The sequence below is a fragment of the Neophocaena asiaeorientalis genome, unplaced genomic scaffold (genome assembly GCF_003031525.2).
Source record: "Neophocaena asiaeorientalis asiaeorientalis breed wild unplaced genomic scaffold, Neophocaena_asiaeorientalis_V1.1 scaffold276, whole genome shotgun sequence".
Taxonomy (NCBI): domain Eukaryota; kingdom Metazoa; phylum Chordata; class Mammalia; order Artiodactyla; family Phocoenidae; genus Neophocaena; species Neophocaena asiaeorientalis.
Genome location: NW_020173725.1, coordinates 83,769 through 105,175, shown reverse-complemented (window position 1 = coordinate 105,175; position 21,407 = coordinate 83,769). Strand labels below are relative to the sequence as shown.

The 21,407-nt window shown below is 44.9% G+C and overlaps 1 protein-coding gene across 2 annotated transcripts in view; it reads right to left on the bottom strand.

Moving 5' to 3' along the window:
* Window positions 1-20,942, bottom strand: part of CLDN18 (claudin 18) — a 22,614-nt gene extending 1,672 nt beyond the window's left edge. The window contains exons 1-4 of one of the 2 annotated variants that reach the window (XM_024750747.1): window positions 20,723-20,942; window positions 3,154-3,318; window positions 2,414-2,531; window positions 294-404 (exon numbers count right to left, since the gene is read on the bottom strand). In XM_024750747.1, the coding sequence (XP_024606515.1) occupies window positions 294-404; window positions 2,414-2,531; window positions 3,154-3,318; window positions 20,723-20,942 (614 nt within the window). Of the gene's footprint in view, window positions 1-293; window positions 405-2,413; window positions 2,532-3,153; window positions 3,319-11,276; window positions 11,648-20,722 lie in introns of those variants that run through there. The other variant, XM_024750746.1, reaches the window with a different exon arrangement.
* Window positions 20,943-21,407: the final 465 nt, after the last annotated feature.

Genomic DNA, 21,407 nt, shown 5'->3' with positions numbered 1-21,407 from the left:
TGGGGGTGGGAGGGGGGCAAAATTGCTCCCAGCTGAGGACCATTGAGTTACAGAATACTGGAGTCAGGGGGGGAACCTAGAGGGCTGGGTTTTTCCTTCAATAGCATCATTTCTAAATCTGCTCAGGCTGAAATAGGCCTGTTCGGTTCTTTAGGTCTCCTTGTAAAAGATAAGTTTCATGATTCTCTTGTCAGAGTTCTTCCATGTACCTATACTGACCATTCTGCCTGCAAATGACATGTTAAAATGGACTCGGATAAAACATCTGATTGCATCGGGATGGGGAGACTCACTTGGTTTCCTCGGGCGCCAGGCCCCGGCACGTGATGCACATCAGCACGCCCCCAATTAGCGTGAGGCCTCCAGCGACCCAGCCGACAAACAGAGCCGCACCAAAGGTGTACCTGGGTGGGGAGACGGTGGCTGTGAATGTGGTTGACTCAACTCCCCAGGCTCTACCCAGTGAACCTGGCCATGCCCATCCTCTCTGTCCCCACTTTTGGATTCTACATCTATCCCAGCCCGCCCCTGAACACAAGCCCTTTGGGTTGCAGTCAACTGAATCAAGTGTCCTGGAGAATAGAATTGGGACTGAAGCTACTCCGCAAAAAAGCTGTGGGATTCTTAGGCCCCTAGCATCACTCAGGCATAGAATTAATTGTAAGCTTCTAATTTCAGAGAAACATCTCAGGAAATCCCACTCCCTCCCTATTGGCAAAGGGAAGTGTCTTGAAGGTTCGGTAAGAGAAGTTTGAGAGATTAGGGGATCAATCTCAAGTTATTATTTCAGAAGGAATTTTGGTCTCTTGGGTTCTTACTGTGGATAAATCTCTAACTCAGGTAACCCTGGTAACCGTCCATGCCGGTAGGAGCATTAAGTTTAGAAAGAACTAATGTGAAGAGACCAGTCATTCTTTCATTCATTCCTTTACTCATTTGTTCAACAAGTATTTATTGAGCTCTTACTATGTGCCTGGCACTGGCAGGCACTGGGACAAAGGGATGAACAAAATGGACACAGACCCCACCCTCATGGTGCTTCTGTTCCAGTCCACACTGAATTCCAGTCCACCAAGGCTGGTGCCCTTCTCCTTAGAGGGTTGCCTCCAATGGGACTCAATTACATCAAAACAGGATTGTCTGAGAACAAAATCTCTGAGGTTGCCTGCCCAAGGGACACGGGAATGTTCTAAGGAGACGGTGTAAGAGAGTGATGGCGGGCATTAGCGCTGGGTGCTAGGCGGGTGGGTGACTCCTCGGGCAGGGGCAGTGACACTAGGCACCCAGATACTGCGGCCAAGGCGAGCTCTTCAAAATAGGGTGACCAACCATCCTGATATGCCTGTGACAGAGAAGTTTCCCAGGATCTGGGACTATCAGTGCTAAAACTGGGAAAATCCCAGGAAAACCAGGACGAGTTGACCAGCTTGCTTCTAAGTTGCCCTTGTAGTCAAGAGACCATGAGGGGATGGTAAAGGAGGATGAGGGCAGCTTATGGGGATCACATTTTTTCCTATTCTTGAAATAAAGCAGGAACATGGGTGGCGAGTGGAGCTCCAGGGAGCCAGAGAGTAATGGATTTATCACATGCTTACGCTCATCTGTCTCCCATGATGGTGCTGCTAGAGAAATACCAAGTGTATCCCCTCCAGAGATGACGGGTCACTTAGGTATAATATTTACATTGCTCTCCCAGAACAAGACCTTTCTCCTTCAGGAATTTGCTGCTGCTTCTTGCTATGAAATACATCCCTTTGAAGTGGCTAAATGAATATAGGTATTGGAGTTGCTCTTCCATCTTTGAAAAGTTCTACTCTGCTTCCGACACCAAATTACAGCGAGGTTTCATCTCCCTCCACTAGACCGTGACCTCTGTGAGAACGAGGACCTTGTCATTATCCCCAGACCTCAGAAGAGTGCCTGTATGTTCGGTACATTTGTAGCATGAATGAATGAATGAATGAGAGAAAGAGCAGCCGTACAAGGAAGAAACATTACTTTTCTCATCTGTACCACACCTCCCTCATTTCGATTCCAGCTTTGCCCTGTCCCTAGCTGGGTTCCCGTCATGGACTGGAGACGCGGAGGTGATGCTCATTTACAAGCTTGGGTTAGCAGTGCCTGTTTCATTGCCACCACAATGGGGCCTGTGTAAGAGTGGTAGATAAATACTGTGATCTGTCGCTGTATTTCAATGCAAATGTCAGATCAGCCTCAAGTCATATCGCCAAGGATATTTCACTGAAATGAAGCTTATGAATTTCCAGATCATTGTTGATTTATGATATGGCATGGTTGCCTCTGATAAATTTTTGCTATTTCAGGCGCTGACAGTCACATTAGGCATACGTGTTTAATCGGATTTTTACAACAATATTCACCACGGAATACTGAGACTAGATTAGGGGGTTACCTGGTCTGGACGGTCTGCACCATCCCACCCATGCTGGTGTACATGTTAGCTGTGGACATCCAGAAGTTAGTCACCAGCATGTTGGCAAATACAGACACTCCAGCGATTGCACAGAGACCTGTGGGCAACAGCAAGAAAACTCCAGAGTCAGCTTTAAATGGATCACATTGTTTGTGAGGCAATGTATGTTTAAACGAGTTTAGGGGAGCAGGCTGCAGAATATTCTGTTCCTATAACAGGATGGTCAATCCAAGCATCGATTATTGAATTCCCACTATGAGTCTGTAGACCCTGTGCTAGGTGCCTACACTCTCTTATCTCTCCAGTTGAGGAAGGATTTGTACGTGCACAGAAAGAGATTTTCCATCGTGGGACCAGGGGTCAGTAGTACAAATATTTTGGGCCTGGTCCTTTGATGATGTCAAGGGCTTTTCCCTTAAAATCATTTTCTAAAGTCTCACCAAAATAATGCCTTTAGGGATTGAGTCACATGTCTGCCTAGAGTTGAGGATCTCTCATAATGAGGTGAGGGTGGCAGCTAAGAGGGACACCAGCACTCATGATAATTCTGTAGAGTGTAAGTGAGCCTTAATCTCAGATCTTGAATCCCAGCGTGTAAAGCTCTGATCCATGTTCAAACCATGCTCACTAGGGAGAAGCCCTGTCCTCTGCCAGAATGATTTTGCTTTGACATTCCTGGACGCGCATTTGAGAGAGGGAACCCCAAGCTCCTTGTTTACCTGAGATGATGAACATGATCCCGGAGGTAAGTGTCATTTTGGCCTTGGCAGAGTCATCCATGCTGCCAATACGGATGCACTTTAGGGCGAAGATGGACACCAGGAGGCCAATGATACTCAGGACGATGCCCACAATCATCAGGGCTCGCACTGCCTGCAACATGGCTGCGGGGCGAGGGGCAAGACACAAGCAGACAAGTAAGACCACCTCAACGTGATTGATTAGGCTCTGGTGTAATACAACAAAACAACTACAGCCAACCAGCACCAAACTGCTGAGAAAAGGCAAGTCCATAAACTGTGAACCTTATCATCCTCAGGGGATATGAAATTGTGAAAAATGCAACACCCTCGCTTACACCCCCCTGATTGATGAAAGACACGCACGCAGGAGTCTATAGAATGAGAAAAGTATGAACTGTTGGAGCTGGGAGGGCCAAGGGAATTTAGCTACTTCATGTCCTCATTTTAAAGCTTGATAACCTGGGGTCCAAAAAGGGGAAACGGCTTGACTAAGGTGCCATTAAAAATTATTGATAGAGCTTATAGTAAAACTGTGTTGCTTTGCCTTCTAACCCAAACATCTTTCTTCTCTAGTCTTTCCATAGGAACTCAGTGCTTCATAGGGTTGTGTCCACTTCCAGAAAGCTCAATGCTCACTTACAGCCTATAATGAAGCAAGGTGACTAGGTGGTATACCAGGGGCGCTGTATTGTTGCCTCTTCCCAAAGGGACTACTAAGGTCATGGTGAGCTGTAGGTTTGACGATTATATCAATCTCAGGCCTTTCAGCACAACCACAGTTTATCAGCAGTTCCCTTTCCAGGAATCAATGGAAGCTGTACATCCTGCTGGGACTCGCCTGCAGTGACCTCCTCTCCAGATATTTCCAAAGAGGTTTCTAGTGCATCCTTAAGGTGCAGTGACTCATCCCAACAGTTTTCTTACTGAGCCTGCATGACTAGGCATGGGGATGATGGTGAGTAACAGGTCGGATATGGTCTCTGCCCTCACGGAGCTTATGCCAAAGTGGGGAAAGAAAGTCATTAAACATGTCCACCACAAGCATAATTAATTTTACATTAGTTCTTGTGTCTTCCAGAGGGAAAGGCCACTAGTGTGGGTAGTTCTGGTAGAGCAGAACTGAAGAACCATGTGAAGCAAAGCAGAGAGCTCTGTCCTATCCTAGTTATCATAGCCAACTGCTACTTTTTTTTTCGGTACGCGGGCCTCTCACTGTTGTGGTCTCTCCCGTTGCGGGGCACAGGCTCCAGACACGCAGGCTCAGTGGCCATGGCTCACGGGCCCAGCCGCTCCGCGGCATGTGGGATCTTCCCGGACCGGGGCACGAACCCGTGTCTCCTGCATCGGCAGGCAGACTCTCAACCACTGCGCCACCAGGGAAGCCCCACCAACTGCTACTTTTAATTGAAAGCTATTAGGGACCTTTCAACGTTAAGAGGTTGAATCCATATAAAAACTCCCTTGCAATGTAGGTAACATTATTATCTCTATTTTATGATTGAAGAAATTGAGACTCAGAGGTTAAATAACCTGCCCAAAGACACATATCAAAGGAAAGGCAGAGCTGGGGGTCAAACCTGGAACTGTTTCAAAATGGTTATTTTCCCATCACAATACATTGCTCTGAGGTACTTTATCCTGGAAAAGCAGGTAGAGTTCTGGCTGCCAGCAAGGTATAGGGATCTGTAAGCTCCTAACAGAATGTATCCTTCAAACTTGGAGACTAGACCATAAAATGTCATCCTCTGTAATGGATGCTAAGAATGTATAAAGGAATATTCTCCAAAAGTCATCTAAGGGAATTGCCTGTCCCAGGAGATTATTTATAAATGTGACTCTCAAGACAAGGGAGCCCTGGGAGGAATTCTCTCCAGTCTCTTCGGGAAGATTTCATCTCAAATATGGCCGATATCAGGGGAGCTGCCTGCTTATTCACTCTAACGTGTGTATCATAAAGCAATTTGTCATGATGGAAGAATTGGAAATCAATGAAAGATATTGAAAACAGGAGAGGTAGATCATGCACAGTTCATTAAAGGCCTTCTGCAGTGTCTGAGGAATGGAGGCCCCTGCAACTTTCTCATCAGGTAGCGAGACAATGGTAACCAGCTACTCTAGTTCTGTGCCATTGACTTCCATTCACTTAATTCTGATTCTCTTCTCCCTAAAGAAACTTCTGCTTTTAACTTTGCTTCCCTGCTGGGAAGAGATTTCTATAAGCATCCATCATCAGTCTTGGTCCTATTAACCACTATATTCTGGGGGTAAATGTGTTGGTGTACGGTGTGGATCAATCTTCCAGGATCTGACCATTCGTTCCTAGAAGAATTGATGAACATTAGCGTCTTGGGCTTGCAGTTTCCTGATGCTAGAGCCACGGTGGCCCCAGTAAGGTGAAAAGAACTCATGAGGGCTTAAGAGTGGCCTCTGGATCCAATCCTTAATATAAGAGGACTCCAGTGTGTCACCTCTGTTTTCCAAAGCCTTGCCCCATGGCTTTGTTGACCCCACACATACTGGGAACGAACACCTCATCCATTCCCTCATTAACAAATGCAAGCATGTGACATCTACTTGTGTATTTATTTATATCTTTGTGTATTCATCCAGCACATGTTGGTATACTCTCATAGTCAAACGTTAACAGATTCATGCGCTCATGCGCTCTCTCATTCATTCATTCATCCATCATGTATTCTTAAGCTCAAATTCTCTGCAAAGCCCTTTGCCAGATGCTGTAGGAAGAATAAAATTTCATGAGAAATAATCTCTGTCTTCAAGCAGCTTACAACCTGGAAAGATTATATTTTCACTGGAAATCCTGAACCTCAAATTTCTTTTCACCTTGGGAGTACCTTGGCTAAGAAATCATAATAGAACCCCTTTCTGACAGTCACTCATGGTGTGGTTCTAGCTCTCTTTCACACACACAATTAAACTCTAAGGCTGTGGTTCAGGACAGCTGTGGAGAGGACATTTGTGGGGCAGCCCCAGACTTCAGGAAATACCCTCAGGGCTCTTCTATTTTTGCATGTTGCTACCAGAAAACTGGACCTATGAGAAGAGGAAGGGACTTTGCCTTTCCTTCCGTCTTGTCCTCATGAGCCTCTTATGAACTTCAAATCTACTCAGGAACCTGTTAAAGTTTTAAAAACTGCTCTTGTTCTGATATTTTAAGCCGTAAGCCATTCAGAGAGCAAAATCTTTTATCCCTTTTGAGAAGCACCTGGCAAGGCATCTGGTTAAAACAACTAAAACCCAACCAACCAACCAACCAACCAATCAACCAATCAACCAGCCAAAAAAACAATATTAACTAAGTAGGATAAAAAATATCCCTTCCTCATTCTATGAAAAATTTTACTTATCCTGGACTGTTGTCAAGGATGGGGTCATTGAACCTCTTTCACTGAGTGGTTCTACTATTTGTTCCTGAAAACATACCACATATGTGCTATGGCTGTGGCTGAAGTATGTGGTCTTCCCTGACATTGTTGGATTAGAAGGGATGGTGATGCCAGCTGGTGGGAGGTAAAAGCACCGGGCTTGCCTGATGTGGAGAGCAGCTGCTGCTGTGTGTGCCACAGGATTCTTTGGGTACCGAAGCCGTAGCCAGCCTGTCTTTGCCTTTGCAAAGACAGCCTTTGCCTTAGGCTCTCAGATGCCCTCTTGCCTTTGCTGGGTCAGGTATGCATGACAAGACCTCATTCTTTACTGCTCTCTCTTGATCTCTGGATTTCTGATGAACACTGGTACCTGCTTCGAACCAGGGGTCCACCCTGACCCTGAGCTCGTTTTTATTTTTTAGAATCTCCTTCTAGGGTTAGGGTTAGATTACCACTTTCTTTTAGCCTGTGGTTGGGCAAAGACACAACACTGTCTTAAATCTTACGGGGCCACTGTCAGAGCCACAACTCTGGACCTGGATGGATGAACCAAGATCTTCCTTGCTTTGGAGACCCCTTGTGGGTGTTCTTCTGAGGGTGGGAGCTGTGATGGGGGCAGCTGTCAGGAAGCGAGGGGAAATGTTCTTCACTACTCATTGCTGGAACCCCCCCTATGTCTAGTAATGACCATGGGGATGCATGGTGGTGACCCGAACATCCTTTCCATCTGGAAGATTCTACCACCTGGAATACTAATCCGTCTCCATGGATAAGTCACCAGAGGAACTGCTTCCAAAGGAGGTAAGATTTCTCTTTTAGCCTCTCTGTCTCTTATTTGATACTCTGAGCAAGGGGCATAGGCTTATCAGCTGATAACAGGTGAGTCAACGGGTTCTATAGACTGATTCCCTGCACCAAAGGTGTGACTACAGCATTCTTTCCAATGAACAAAGACGTATTATCAGACCTGAAAGGTGGGCAGGATTCAGGGCTGACAGAAGCAAACAGAAAAATGGGAACTCAGTTTCCGCCCCCCACCCCCCACCGTTGCAATATATCTTATTCCCCCAAAGTAGCTATGAACTGACAGGCAAGGCGTGGTTCCCAATCCTGGCTGTACCTTAGCCTCTCCTGGGGAAACTTCTAAAGAAATGTTAATGTTTTGCCTTGATCCCTAGGGATTTTCATTTGATTGTTCAGTGACATAAAATTGCAAGGAATAATCTGGGAAAACAGCCCTCAAGAGGGCTTAGGAGGAGGTGCTCAGAATGGGGAGTTGAGAGGAAAGAGCTCCCAGTGGCTGATGTCGCTAAGCTGGCTAGGGGGTGTGGGTGGGGCTGATGAGACCGCAAGTCACAAAGTGCCAAAGACTGGACATGGGGCCTTTGTTGGGGTGGGAGGGGGAGGACCCATATCTTCAGGCACAACTTGGCTTCAGATTGAAGGCAGGAATGGCTGGTAGAGGAGCCCAAAGGAGGGGATCCCAGAGGAGGGAAGTCTGAGGCCAGACCTCAGAGGGAAAGCCCTTCAGAACAAGGTGGGAAGGCTTCGATTCTCCAGAGATCCCAGGGAACTGATATGGAGGTCCTGTGTATCTCATGAAAACCTGCAGACTTCATGATACCAGGTGAGTGTCATCCGGCAAGTCTTTTAACCTCACGGAAGCCAAGTCTCCTCAACTCCGGAGTGGGATAGAGATATTTCTTGCAAAGAAATGTGAGGATCAGATGCTGCTTGGCCCCAGCATGGAACTAAGCCAGACTCAGTAAGTTTTAGTTTCTTCCCCTTCCTTAAAAAAAAGTTATCTCTCCATAGAGAACAAGCTAGTGGTTACCAGTGGGGAGCGGGGGAGGGGCAATATAGGGGTGTGGGAGTGGGAGATACAAACTATCGGCTGTAATCTAGGCTACAGGGATGTATTGAACAACACGGGGAATGTAACCGACATTTGGTAATAACTGTAACTGGAAAGTAAGCTTTAAAAATTGTATAAAAATTAATTTAAAACAATAAAACAATTTGAAAAAAAGCAGTTATCTCTCTCCAACCTGACATGGCTTTGATTTGTGTTAACCGTGTACAAACCTGAATCCTCTCACATGGTGATAAAATATAGTTGAGAATTTGAAAGCCATGGGTGAGAGAGTGTGAAGGACAGGAATGGAAGAAGACTTGGGAAGAGGAGGAAGAGAAAGGCCTGGACCAAGGTAGGGGGGAAGATCTCCTCTTATTCAAAATATTTCAGGATGCCAGTTGACACTGTAGTCACTCCTGCTGCCTTGAGGACTGGCTATTCTTAAATTCACACTGTCCTCCAAGGCCATACATGATCAACGATTTAAAGTATCTCCTCTCCCACAAACTCAGTCCCAAGAAATGTCTTTCCTGGATTTTGGTGGGATCCTGTTTCCCCGATGCAGACCGGCAGGGCTGGGGTCCCCCTCTGTGAAGGCTGCCTGGAGCTTTTCAGAGTTTCAGATTTGTGAGCAGTTGTCGGGAGTGGTACAGAGATCTGTGGGATCCTTTTTCATTTGGGGATGTGAGGGGCCTTCAGGGAGGAGATGGTATTGAGCTGGACCTCACATATGGGAAGATTTGTGCAGGTGGCAGTTGGGGTGTAAGAGGGGGGACATTTGGGCAGTAGGGGCAGTGGGTGTCCAGGACCAAGCCCAAGGTATAGTAAATGGACAGGGAAAACCTTGGGCCGTGGGCAAAGGGCTGGTAAGAGATGGGTCAGGGAAGGGAGGTGAGCAATGCAGGAGGGTGTGGGTGTCAGGCTGTCATGTCTGCACCTAATTAAGCTGGGAGTGGGGAACCATGGAAGCTGGTTAGGTCTTGAAATATGCAGGGAGATGAGAGGTGAGAACTGGAAGTTGGTGACTGGAAGATTCTGCCCGACCTTCTGCCACAATCAAAGCAGAAAACACTCTAAAGAGATGAAGGATAGAAACCAGAGGTTAAGAGTGAGGGGTGGTAGAAAAATTGAGTCTTTTAATTTGATTGTCAGTGAGCCGGGGAGAGACAGAAATTGACAATGATCTGAATCAAGAGAAGGTTTTCCAGTAAAGGAGGATATAAGCATAAGAGAGGAGGGAAGATGAAAGAGGCAGAAAGGAGAGGGGCTTATCAGCGGTGATGGCCAGACAGGAGGGCGTGGGGCATTCAGAGCCGGGGTGGAGAGGGCAGCCTTGGGGGGGCGGGAGGGAGGGATGGAGGGGATCTTGTTCTGCAGAGAGGTGGGGAGATGAGGAGAGGTTCTGGGAGGGCTCAGGGAGGATGGGATCCCTCGATAGAACAGGAAAGACAATGAGAGTGGCAGCGATGGGGTCTGGCCATTTAGGAGAGTGGGGATATTTGGGAGCCCCATGTGTAGAAAAATACAGAATGAGCAAGAGATTGATAACATGTGATGGGACCCTGGGTTAACGAGCTGAAGTCATGGAATGTCATGCCTTAATTTTCAACATAAGGTCAATCTTATTTTTTCATTTAATAGTTAAAATTAGCTAGCAACTCAACAATCCACAGTCTCACATCTCCTCCCTTCTGACCTTTGCCCTCACACTATAGCATCATCCCTCCTCCAGGGTTTCCTTCCCTCCGGCCAGGTTCTACCACCCTTGATTCTCTAAGCAGGTCTCAGTCAGGGATGGGTCTGTCCTGCAACACAAGTGGCTTCTAAAAATGGAGTCAATACCCCAATTCTTCCACTCTGCCACCCACCTTCTATTTCTTTCTACACATGGAGATGAATTAATTGAATTGCTCTTTACAATTCAATTTCAAGGGCTTCACAGGCTCCTAACAGTTTTGTGCAAACTTATTCCCATCTACCTGTCCACAAAGTGTTAGTTTCAGAGAGGCAAAACCCAGCCCCGTTTTCCTTTCCTCACCAAACTCACATCTGGGCCACTCCTTGGAGCCACTGATTAGCCTGACCTTTTATTTCTTTTTGCTTTAAAAAACAAATGCAAGTAGAGCTTCCATAATATCTAGAATGCAAAGTTCCTGTGATTCCTATTTGAAATAATTATCTGTATGAAAAACAGGGATTTAGCTGATTTTATCTTCAGGGGTGAAACGAGGTCACATTTATAATTATATTTATATTCTGAAATTATTATAATATCATTACAGTTCTATAATTATATTTTGACATGCATTGTTTTTTAGGAGTGCAGACCAGAACCTCTCAACACAAATGCAGAGAAAAGATATCTATTTATAGTTTAATGGCAATGTATACTTTCTGGCACCTACAGAGAACTCCAGCTTTTCAAAGGAAAAATTAATTGAATTGATAATGAAATGATACTAGCTCCCAATAAACTTTTTGGACTGGAAGAAAATATTCACCATCCTACCTACTCCCATATGTGTGCAGGCAAGAGCAATGCACATACATGCACACGATTACTTTTCTTCTTGAGAAACATTGTCTATTCTAGTCCCATGAGCCTGTCCTCACGATAGACCCATTCTTTTCAAGACCTGCTTCCTTACTAGCAATTCCTTTGACCTGAGCACGAAGTCTCCGATATTCACCGCTACGACTATAGCCCTCTTTGACACCGGGTCAACTTCTCCTCTTATTCACACCTCCGATCCGGAGCCCGTGCTGCGAGGGTCATGCCCTGCGCGCATCTCACCAGTCCCTCCTGGCTGCGGTGAGAGAAGCAGGCCCTTCCCTGCCTCACCTGTGCCCTCGCCTACCTGGCAGGCCCAGGATGGTGAAGTAGGGCCGGCACTGGGTGAAGCCGGAGCTCTGCTGCACGCAGCTGCGCCAGAGCCCTTCGTACTGGAACACGGCGGTGACAGGGTTGTCGTACAGGTCCTGGGTGCTCCACATGTCCATCACCGTGGCAGTGATGCAGCCGGCCAGGCCCAGCATGGACAGCAGGAAGCCCACCACTTGACATGTGGTGGTGGACATGGCCTGGGTCACCGTCCTCCCACCCAGCTGCCGCCTTCGTCCTGCTGTGCTCCCGGGGAGCTGCTCTGATTAGATGGTTTCCCTCAGCCCTTAGTGTTTGCTCACAGTGTTTTCCTTAGATAGTTCAGTTTCACTCTTGGTTCAAGGGCATTATTTTTTCATTTGTTAGGGAAGCAGCCCCAAGAGGCACTTGTCCCGCTGCACCGCGCAGGCCCAGCTGGTTTGAGGGCGAGGCAGTCTGAGTGGACCCCCGCCCCATCCTGGCTCAGGCTCTGCCCCGAGGGCGCCACCCTCTGGGGAAGAAGCGCAGCTGAGACCCCCCCCCTCCCAAAAAAAGCCCTTCCTTTAGGCTCTGCTCATCACAGGAAACCACTTCGTCTGACCTCACTTAAAAAAAAAAAAGGCTTCAGGAATCTCCTCTTACACCAGATGTTAACATTTTCTCCTCACGACTAAAAACACGTTTCACTGACAGTTCCATTTTGATCTTACAGAAATGGGTAGGGCAGGTATTATTATTTCCCACCCATATTTTTTTGGGGGGGCTGTGAGTCAAGCGACCTACAAACAGGTTAAGAAACTTGCCCAAGTGCCTTGAGCCACAGCTACTTTTTTTTTGCGGTACGCGGGCCTCTCACTGTTGTGGCCTCTCCCGTTGCGAAGCACAGGATCCGGACGCGCAGGCTCAGCGGCCATGGCTCACGGGCCCAGCCGCTCCGCGGCATGTGGGACCTTCCCCGGCCGGAGCACGAACCCATGTCCCCTGCATCGGCAGGCGGACTCTCAACCACTGCACCACCAGGGAAGCCCCCACAGCTACTTTAAAGATGACAAAGGTGGAGCTCCCATCTCAACTTCCAATCTGGGGCTCCTTCTCTGTTTCCATATGGAGTGGCAGAGGCAGGCAGAGTTGTCCCCTCTTTTGAGAACAGGTAGCCAAATCCTAGAGATACGCTCTCGGTCCACTGATATTGGAACTGGGATGAGAAGAAGCAGGGCATTGTATTGATGGCCATCTCACCCTTTCACTCCTGTTACAAGAACCACGTGAAGACCACGTGGCATGCAGACATGGAAGTTCCACAAAGGCCAGGAGGAGGGAACAGGGCAGGCTGGGCCAGAGACCCTGACCTGGTTACTGAGAGGCCTAGCATCTGCTCCTGACACTGTCCCTAACACGCCGTGTGCTGCGTGATTTGGAACAAATGGCTCAACCTCTGTGGGTCACAGTTTTTTCATCTGTAACATGGACAGACTAAACTAGAACACTTCAGAGCCCATTCAGGTCTCACACACTGTCACCTTCTACATTTTGCATAAGCGGTTTTCACTACAGTTGGTCAAAATATCAGGATTATATAGTCACACAAAAGAGAGACTTGGCCGGAGATCAGCCATGGCGTTTTGTCTACATAATTTGCTTTTAGAATTTTGTTAGGGAACTGATGGACCTGCTGCTTCCCGTAGGTGGTGTGGGTCTGGCCTCCGAATTCAGACACATTTTAATGAGACTTTCCCCAAATCTGGATGTCAGGGCCCTGATACACAGCCCCACACACCCATACCCCAATCTCTAGCCTGCAGACAGGTTCTCCCGGAAACAGGCCTGTGCATCTGGACATTTCAATGTTATCTTGGGTGCACCCAGCCACCACTCCCACGGCTTTATTCCCAGCAAACACAGAAAGCAAATATGCAAGGTCTCCCCTCTGATTTGAATGGAGGCAATGCTCCCCTCAACTGCACACCTTGCTTTAGGTTCTGTGATCAGTGTTTGCAGAGAAAAAAGAATGAGTCAGGAAACCCAGAAGACGAGAGCAGGCAAGAGTTACATGACTAAGGTCAAGTCGTGGCTCTGTATCCCCTGAACTGAGCTACAAGGCCAAGTCTGAAATGTGGGTAGAAGGCAGCTAGAAGAAGTGACTGTTCTCTGCTGGTGGACAGGGATCGACCGATTCAACTGGAAAATGTTGGAGTAAGTCAGGAATGATTCTGCCACTGTGTCTGTGGACAGAGCTCATTTTACTTTTTTTTCAACTAAGAGGCAGGCTTTTTACCCACAAAGACATCTGTAAGAGTTTGGTTTCCAGTTCATTTTACGACAATCTGTCTACCCCCTCCCCACACATTGACTACAATACCACGAGAACAGTAGATTGAAAATGGAAACATTAAAAGGAAAAAGTTATTATAGTTATCTATTCTGATTCATGGCAGTTTCCCCACCCAGTCTCCTATGCAAATGTCTTTATGCAAAATTTCAGGACAGAAAAAACCAAGTTATTCAGGTAATAAGGAATTAAGCTTTCTTTCTTGCTTGAAATGGCGACAGTGGCTTTATGTTTTTGGAGGAAGGAAAAATTAAGTTTAAAGGATAAACTAAAGCTCCCTCTACCTAGGCAGAATACTGAACGAGTAGAGAGAAATTCTAAGTCTATACACTTTTTAAAATATGAAATAAGTACTAACATGTTTTCAAACATGTGGAAAATGGGATTTTTCACTTCCTGGTGAGTTTTCTGTGCTCCAAATGAGTGGACCACTGCTTTAGCTGTCACTGCCAAAGAGTGAATGGGGGTCCACAGAGGAACATCTGGCTTTCTTGTTCATGGCAACAGGCTTTGTTAAAATATATTAAATGTATCTCTAATGACAGTGATAGTTTGTGGTCTGATTATAATAGTATATAATAATAATGGTAATAATTCATGGTCTGTGTTTAACCATAATGAGATTGTTACAACTTTGTTTAATCACCTTTAAAATGGAGCAAAAATTTTTGCTGACTTCTTAGGGGGAATCGTCCCTATATTCAACTTGAAATTTGGTTCTGGTGGTGGCATTTCAGGTTGTAAATTTCCAGGAGCTTGTATTATTTTACTGACATTGGAGAAAACATTTCCCCTACCTTTTCTTTGTCTCATTTTAGGAATATTAATATAACACCATCTATGGCAATTAGGCAAAATGGTGGTCAAATAGCAATATAAAATGTCATAGCTAGGAATATAGGATGAGTAAAATTAGTATTATTAGCAAGACAAATGATTGATACATCCATCGATTTTTTTCTTTTAAACTGTTAACACACTTTATATTCTTAATTCCTGACTCCACCTTTTGGTGCTCAAAATAGAAAATTTAGAAATAGGGAAAATTTTTAAAAATCTTACAGTTTTAAATCCTAGACAAAATATCTGGCATACTTTCTTTTTAATCCATTCTCTGTATATATTTTTACATGATTAAGAGATTATATGATTTAATGTTTTGTGCTTTTCACTTGATTGCACACATTGTTTAATATATTTAATTTAGTATATTAATATCCCATTATATAGAAGTGCTACTATTCACTAAAACAGCATCTATTCTTATATAGTTAGATTATACCCCTTCCCCAGTTTGTTTGGTTTTTTTTTTTTGTATGAAAAACAATGTTATGATGAACATTTTTCACATAACCCTTTGCTAGCATTTCTGATTACTCTTTTAGGACAGATTCCTAAGAGAGGAATTAAGATGTCAAAGGGTGTGAGGTTTTAAAAAATCTTTCTTATGTAGAAGCAGATTTTTTTTCTATGAATTTTATTCCTAGCAGCAGTATTTGAAAGATGTTGCTTCATTGTACCCTTACCTACACTGTGAATTTGGTAAGTTATACACGATCACTTGTTTTGATTTGCATTACTTTGATTACTAATGAGTTTGAAACTATAGTTTTTAAACAAATATTTATGGAGCATTTGTTTTTCCCTTTTCTTGAGTTGTCAGTTTGTACTCCTTCCTCATTTACTTGTTGGAATGTTAGCATTTTTTTCTACCAATTTATATGAATTATTTATTGATTAAGGATCTTAATAGATTGCTATGATTACTAAAAAGATCTTTTCTCATCGATTATTTCCTTTTTAGTGTTTTCCATGGTTCTAGAAAAAGTACAGCGTATTCCATTTATATTTTATTTATATGTTCCATTTATAGGTTCACAGTACGTGGTGCATAATAATACGTGCTTAATAAAAATCTGTTGAATGATGTAGTAAAATGACTGTTCTTTTCTATGCTTAGGAATTTAATTTCCATTTAGAAATGATATTAGAATTATAGAAAGTTTAAAAGTATTTTATGTGTCTTTACATTTAATTAATCTGGAATCTATTTTGGTTTATAGTCTATGATTCTTTTTTTCCCTCAAAAAAGTTAATCAATAATTTTTACAGCACTTACTGAATAACCTTTCCTCTCCCCATGCTTTGTAAAACCTCCTCTATCTATATTAAATTCACGTATATGTCTTTCTAATTTTAGACTTTGTTCCATTGACCTTCTGTCCATCTTTGGGCCGAAGCACCCTTTTAATTATCACAGCTTTAGAATTTGGTTGAATATCTGGCCGAATTAGCTCTTTACTTTTGTATTATTCTTAAAAAAAACATTTAAAAGTTAATTTCATCTACTTTCTTCTTATAGATAACCACTTTGTCAAGTTCCCAAAGGAAAACTCTTACTAGCATTTTGATTAGAATTCTTGTAATATTATCCACACAAGCTTACGCTCTGCAGAAATTCTTCCTGGGTTTGAATTCTCACCTGCCACTCACTACTACAGTGTCACTGGGCAAATTCTACAGCCTTTTTGTGCTTCAGTTTCCTTATCTATAAAATGGAGGTAATACCACTACTTACCTCATAGTGTTGTTGTGAAAATTAAAGTTAAGTGTAAGGTAATTTATGTAAATTTATACAACCATGTAAATTATATTTAAAATATAAATGAACGTATGCTAATTTCTTGAGCCAATGCTTAGCACAGAGTAAGGTCTTAATGCATTTTATTATTATGTAATTAGTTAATTATATTATTTATTATTATACATTAATTAGGAACAAATTCACATCTTTATAATATTCCTATCTAGGAACCTGTAGTATATAATTCCATTTAATTGACATTTAAAATTTTCTTAGTAAACCTCTTTTTTCATCTTTATCCTTGCCTAATATTTACACTTGATCTTAGCCAAAAGGCCGAGAAGCAATCCTTGCCTAATATTTAAAGATATTATTCCTAAGTGTTTAACACATATTGTATTGTGTTGCCTCACAAAGAGGTCAAGTTATTTTAATTCTCTTAATACACTACACTCTCTCATGCCACTGTGTCTTTTCCAACGATGTTCCTCTCTTTCTGGAAAATTCTTTACCTCTTTATCTTCCTGTGTAAGTCGTACTTCTTGTTAGTAACTCAGCTCAGCTGTCAGTTCCTTTAGGATGTCCCTTCCATCATGTCTGCTGACTATGCTTTATTGCAGTGATTCTTAACTGGGGCTGCTTTTGCCCCAGGGGATACATGGCAATGTCTGGAGACATCTTTGTTGTCACAACTGGGGAGGGAGAGGTGCTGCTACTCCCATCTAGTGGATGGAGGCCAAGGATACTGCTAAATATCCTATAATGCACAGAACAGTACCCTACAAAAAAGAATTACATGGCCAAAACTGTCAGTAGTGCCTAGGTTGAGAAACCTTGCATTGCAATGGTTTGTTGATCCTCTGTCTCTCTTTCTAGATTTGTGAGCCTTTTGATATCTATGTTCCTCATATGCAGACAGCTTGGGACATAGTAGGTGCTCAAACAAATGTTTGTTGAACAAATAAACGTTCTTTCTAGTGCCACGATTTCTGTGTTACTGGGTTTTAAAATTAAAAAAGATTTTTTATTTTAAAATTTTAATTAACATATTTATTTTGTGTTATTGTTTATTTCCTATTATTTCTGCCTGCATAGGGGGACCAAAGGCTTTGCCTTTCTTTCCTTATCCCTGCCAAGAGGAGACCTTGTCCAAACCCGATCAGCCCAGGACAGGGTGCCTGCCAGTGATGGTTCTAGTGAAAAGACTTTGTCTAGGAAGGTTGGCTGCCAGTCCTATGGCTCAGATTTCTCTGGAGAGTTTGGCTGTGCCTGATTTCTTCCCTCTGAGCCTGAGTATCTGTGTTTGCGTTCTTGGGAGTAGGTAGCTTCTCCATGGAAATTAAAATATTCTGTGCTTACATTTCAATGGCAATGGAAAGGAAGTTAAAACAAGTATGTCCCAGATCCTCAGGCTAGCCACTTACGGTTTGGGTTCATTTTGGTGTTTATGATCATGTTTATATCAGGGTCAGTGAAGTGATAGCCTCAGCTGCTACTTGAACAAAGGGTTCATTCCAGCTCAAATAGAAATGGAGTCAGGGGAACTTCTCCCTACCTTGTGGCACTGGCACCACGAGCTCAGACACCTGTGCCCTGGTGGTCAATACTGCGGTAGCATCACCAGCAGCATTGTTCTGTCCTGTCTTTGCATAAACCCGATTGCAACAGTTAGTGGTGGTAAATACACAGCAGAGAACTATTCCTCCCCAATTCCAGAAATAATTGGGTTGATAGCCATAGAGCCACATTCAGTAGTTCCACATCCCAGCCTCACCTCAAATGAACAAGACCATTGCAAAAAGCAGCAAGTCACAGATGCCTCGTCACCACAGACTCAAGAGGGTGATTCTCTGATGGGGTGGGGGCTAAGCGTAACATGTGAGCACCTCGAATTTATTAATACCGTTTTGTAAAACAAACCCACATGAATAGAGAATCTGCATTAATAATACTAAAGTCAAAACATTGAGAGAGGTGAAATACAAAATCGGACTTGAGGCTGTCTCTGTCCTGTTCAACTCCAAACGAAAACCAACAATATCCCTAACACCAGATGAATTTTGACGTTTGTGTTTATTAGTGTTTTAGTGGTATTTACATTACATTTGCAAGTGTGGCTTTGGTCCTTGTATAAGATTTATATGCATTAGGAATTTAAATCTATTGCTATACGTGTTTATATTAAAGTGACACTAAAATGAATATAATTGAAATCAACATTGAGGGGCTGCAAGAATTTCTTTCTTTTAAAAGCGATTCCTACAAAATTCTCTTTGAAAAATCCTTCTCTGAACTATCTAGTCGCAGGATCTTTACATATGAACACACACAAAATTTCTAAGAGAAGGCCCTAGAGCAGTTTCAGTCTGGCTCAGTTTTAGCTCTGTGGACGTGGGCAAGTCACTTTGCCCTTCTAAGTCTCCCTCTCTTGACCTGCAAAATAAGTACCGGGGTTGTTGACAGCTGTTGCTAGTCCAGGACACTCCCCAAGACTGCAGCCCCAATCTTAGGCAAGAGGGGAGGATAGGAAAGGTGCCTTTGCACTGGGGATTTCTGCTTTGTGTCTGAGAGCCTTGGGGATCCCAGTTAGGGCTGCGAGCTGGGGCTTAGGTGCAGGCAGGTCTGAGCCCTGGCTCCATTTGCATGTGACTTTGGGCAAGTTACTCCAGCTCAGCTTCCTTGTTTCTAAAAAGGTGGTAGTGATAGCACCAAGTTCACAGGGTGGCTTGTAGAGATTACACAAAATATTGCAAGGCAGTTGTTGGCTCAAGTGCTAGTGCCAGGTCTGCCATAGTTATTTGCCCTTTGTGAAGCCGTATGACTCCTCAGATGTCACGTGGGTGCTCTGTGCAAGAGAGGTCAGCCTCACGCTGACTCTCTCCTTCGTGGCCTCTAGCTCTGCATGGACACAGGTCCATGGACCAGACCTCTGAGAGATTTGGGGCATTTTGCATTTGAGGTGAGTGAGAATCCCTAGGGCAGATGGTTAGCCCCGAAGCTCAGGAGGGGTCAGCAGGACATAGGGATGTGGGAGTGGCTCGCCTTCCTCCAGTCCCTGGTGGAGGGAGACCTCACTGAATTGGCAGCTGGTCACCCATGGATCTGGTTCACATTCTCCTGTTTACACCCAGGTCCTTCATCTCTTAGCTTGGCATTCGATGCTCTTCATCATTACCTCCGTAAAAACCCTCTTCTCCAGCCAAGGTCATTCCTTCATTTTTTCCCAAGTAAGACTTGGGTGGAAGCACTCCCATGCCTTTGCCCATGCTGTTTTTCCTCCTGGGATGCTGCCCCTATAACTCTTAACTACCTTTCAAGGGTCACTTGTGGGATTTCCTTCTCGGTGGGTCTCTTCCTGAGCAGGTCATCCTCATCTCATCTCCTGCAGCACCCGCCTTCTGCCCTCCTTCCTTGTCACCTTGTCATACCCAGCCCGCAGTGCACTTTCACATTTTGGGGGTGGGGCACCAGACCCACAGAATCCTGAGGTTGTAGTGAGCTCTCCATCCATAAGTGTGGAATGTATAAAAGACTGAGTCACTGCGTCACTGAGTCTTTACCTCTTACCTTCTGTGTGGGTCTAAGTCTTGACCCTGCAGCCAAATGGGGAATTCCTGCAGGAGAAGCCCTAGTTTCTATTTCTGACCCTCTTTACTGTGTCCACCTTAGGAAATGCCTCTCCAGACTTTGATGTATATGTATGGAAGGAAAAAAGAACTAAGAAATAAAAATGACAAGTGTATTCATTGTCTTACTCTGTTACCTGAGTGAAAGACACTTTTAACATTCTCTACTCTCGAGACTTGAATTTCTTCAAGTTAACATGACCCATCTACAAATCCTTGAAAACAAATCCTTGTGTGGCTAATATGCCAGTCTGGACATCACAGCCCACACCCCTTTGCCCCGCACAGTGGAGTGCACTTTCTCCAAGGGTCCTCTGTGCAGAGAGTGCCCTGAAGCTGGTTCCATGTGGCCAATACATTCTGGAGGTCAGGAGATGCAGAGAAGGGGCGCATCTGGTGCCTCCGTCCCTGAGAAATGCAGCACCCAGTTCTTTTTCTCTGTCCCTTTCCTCTGCTCCCTTTCTGTTGCTGCGATGTGCTGAGGTGTCCCCTGGAAGCTGGGACCAGGCACAAGGGGTGCTGGAGATGGAACTCCGTTCAGGAGATTCACGGTCCCCAACTCAGGGAGGGGAGATCTCTAGGGCTAAAGGAAGGAAGTGGCTAGGATCTGGGCCTCCTGAGTCCTCTTCCTGTTGGTGATTGAGACAATGCTATTGCTTGCATAGGAGTTGTTTAAAAAATGTACCCAATGGGGAGAACTGGGTACCATCCGGTTAGGGATACAGGGGCCCTACCAGCTCTGGGAAGCTCCTCTCCCTAAGTTTCCTGCACTCCTGTTCCTACCTTGGTGGTGGAGGCTTTTGCTTCTCCCTCCCCCGTGGTCCTTCTGTGGTACGCCAGACAGAGGCCACTGTCTCCTGTCCACCTCTGTCTTCCCCCACATCCTGCCAGGTACCAGCTCTTACCTGGCAGCCCCAGCAGGGTGAAGTAGCCCCGGCACTCGGTGAATCCAGAGCTCTCTCGGACGCAGGAGCGCCACAGCCCTTGGTAGTTGAATACAGCTGTCACCGGGTTGTTGTACAGATCCTGGGTGCTCCATTGGTCCATGCAGGTGGCGGCAATGATGCCCGCAATCCCAAGCAGTGAAATCACAAACCCCAAGCCCTGGCAGGCGGTCACGGACATGGTGGGGTGCAGAGTTGACACAGAGCACCACTCAGCAGGGGGCCAGTCCAGTTCTGAGAGCACTGAGTGTAGGGATGGAGTTTTCTCAGAGAGGCTGGCACACACGTCACGAATGGGCCATGTAAGGAGGGGATTCAACAGTGCCACCTGGGCTCGCCCTGCTCCTTTATCTACCTGAGTGAGATAATTTCCATAACATGGTACCAAGAGCCATTTGTTTTCCACCATATGTACACTCTACTCACTGTTTACCTTCTGAGGGAGTTTTCTGATTAACCAGGCTCCCCTCTGTGGAGGATAAAGCAGGAACAGAGGGCACTGCCTGCAAGACCCACAGGCTGGCCAGGCAGGGCTCCTAGTGGCTAAGCCACAAAACACTTGGAGATGTCAAAGGAATGTATCTATCTATCTATACATATATGTGTACATATATGTGTACATATATATACATATATGTGTACATAT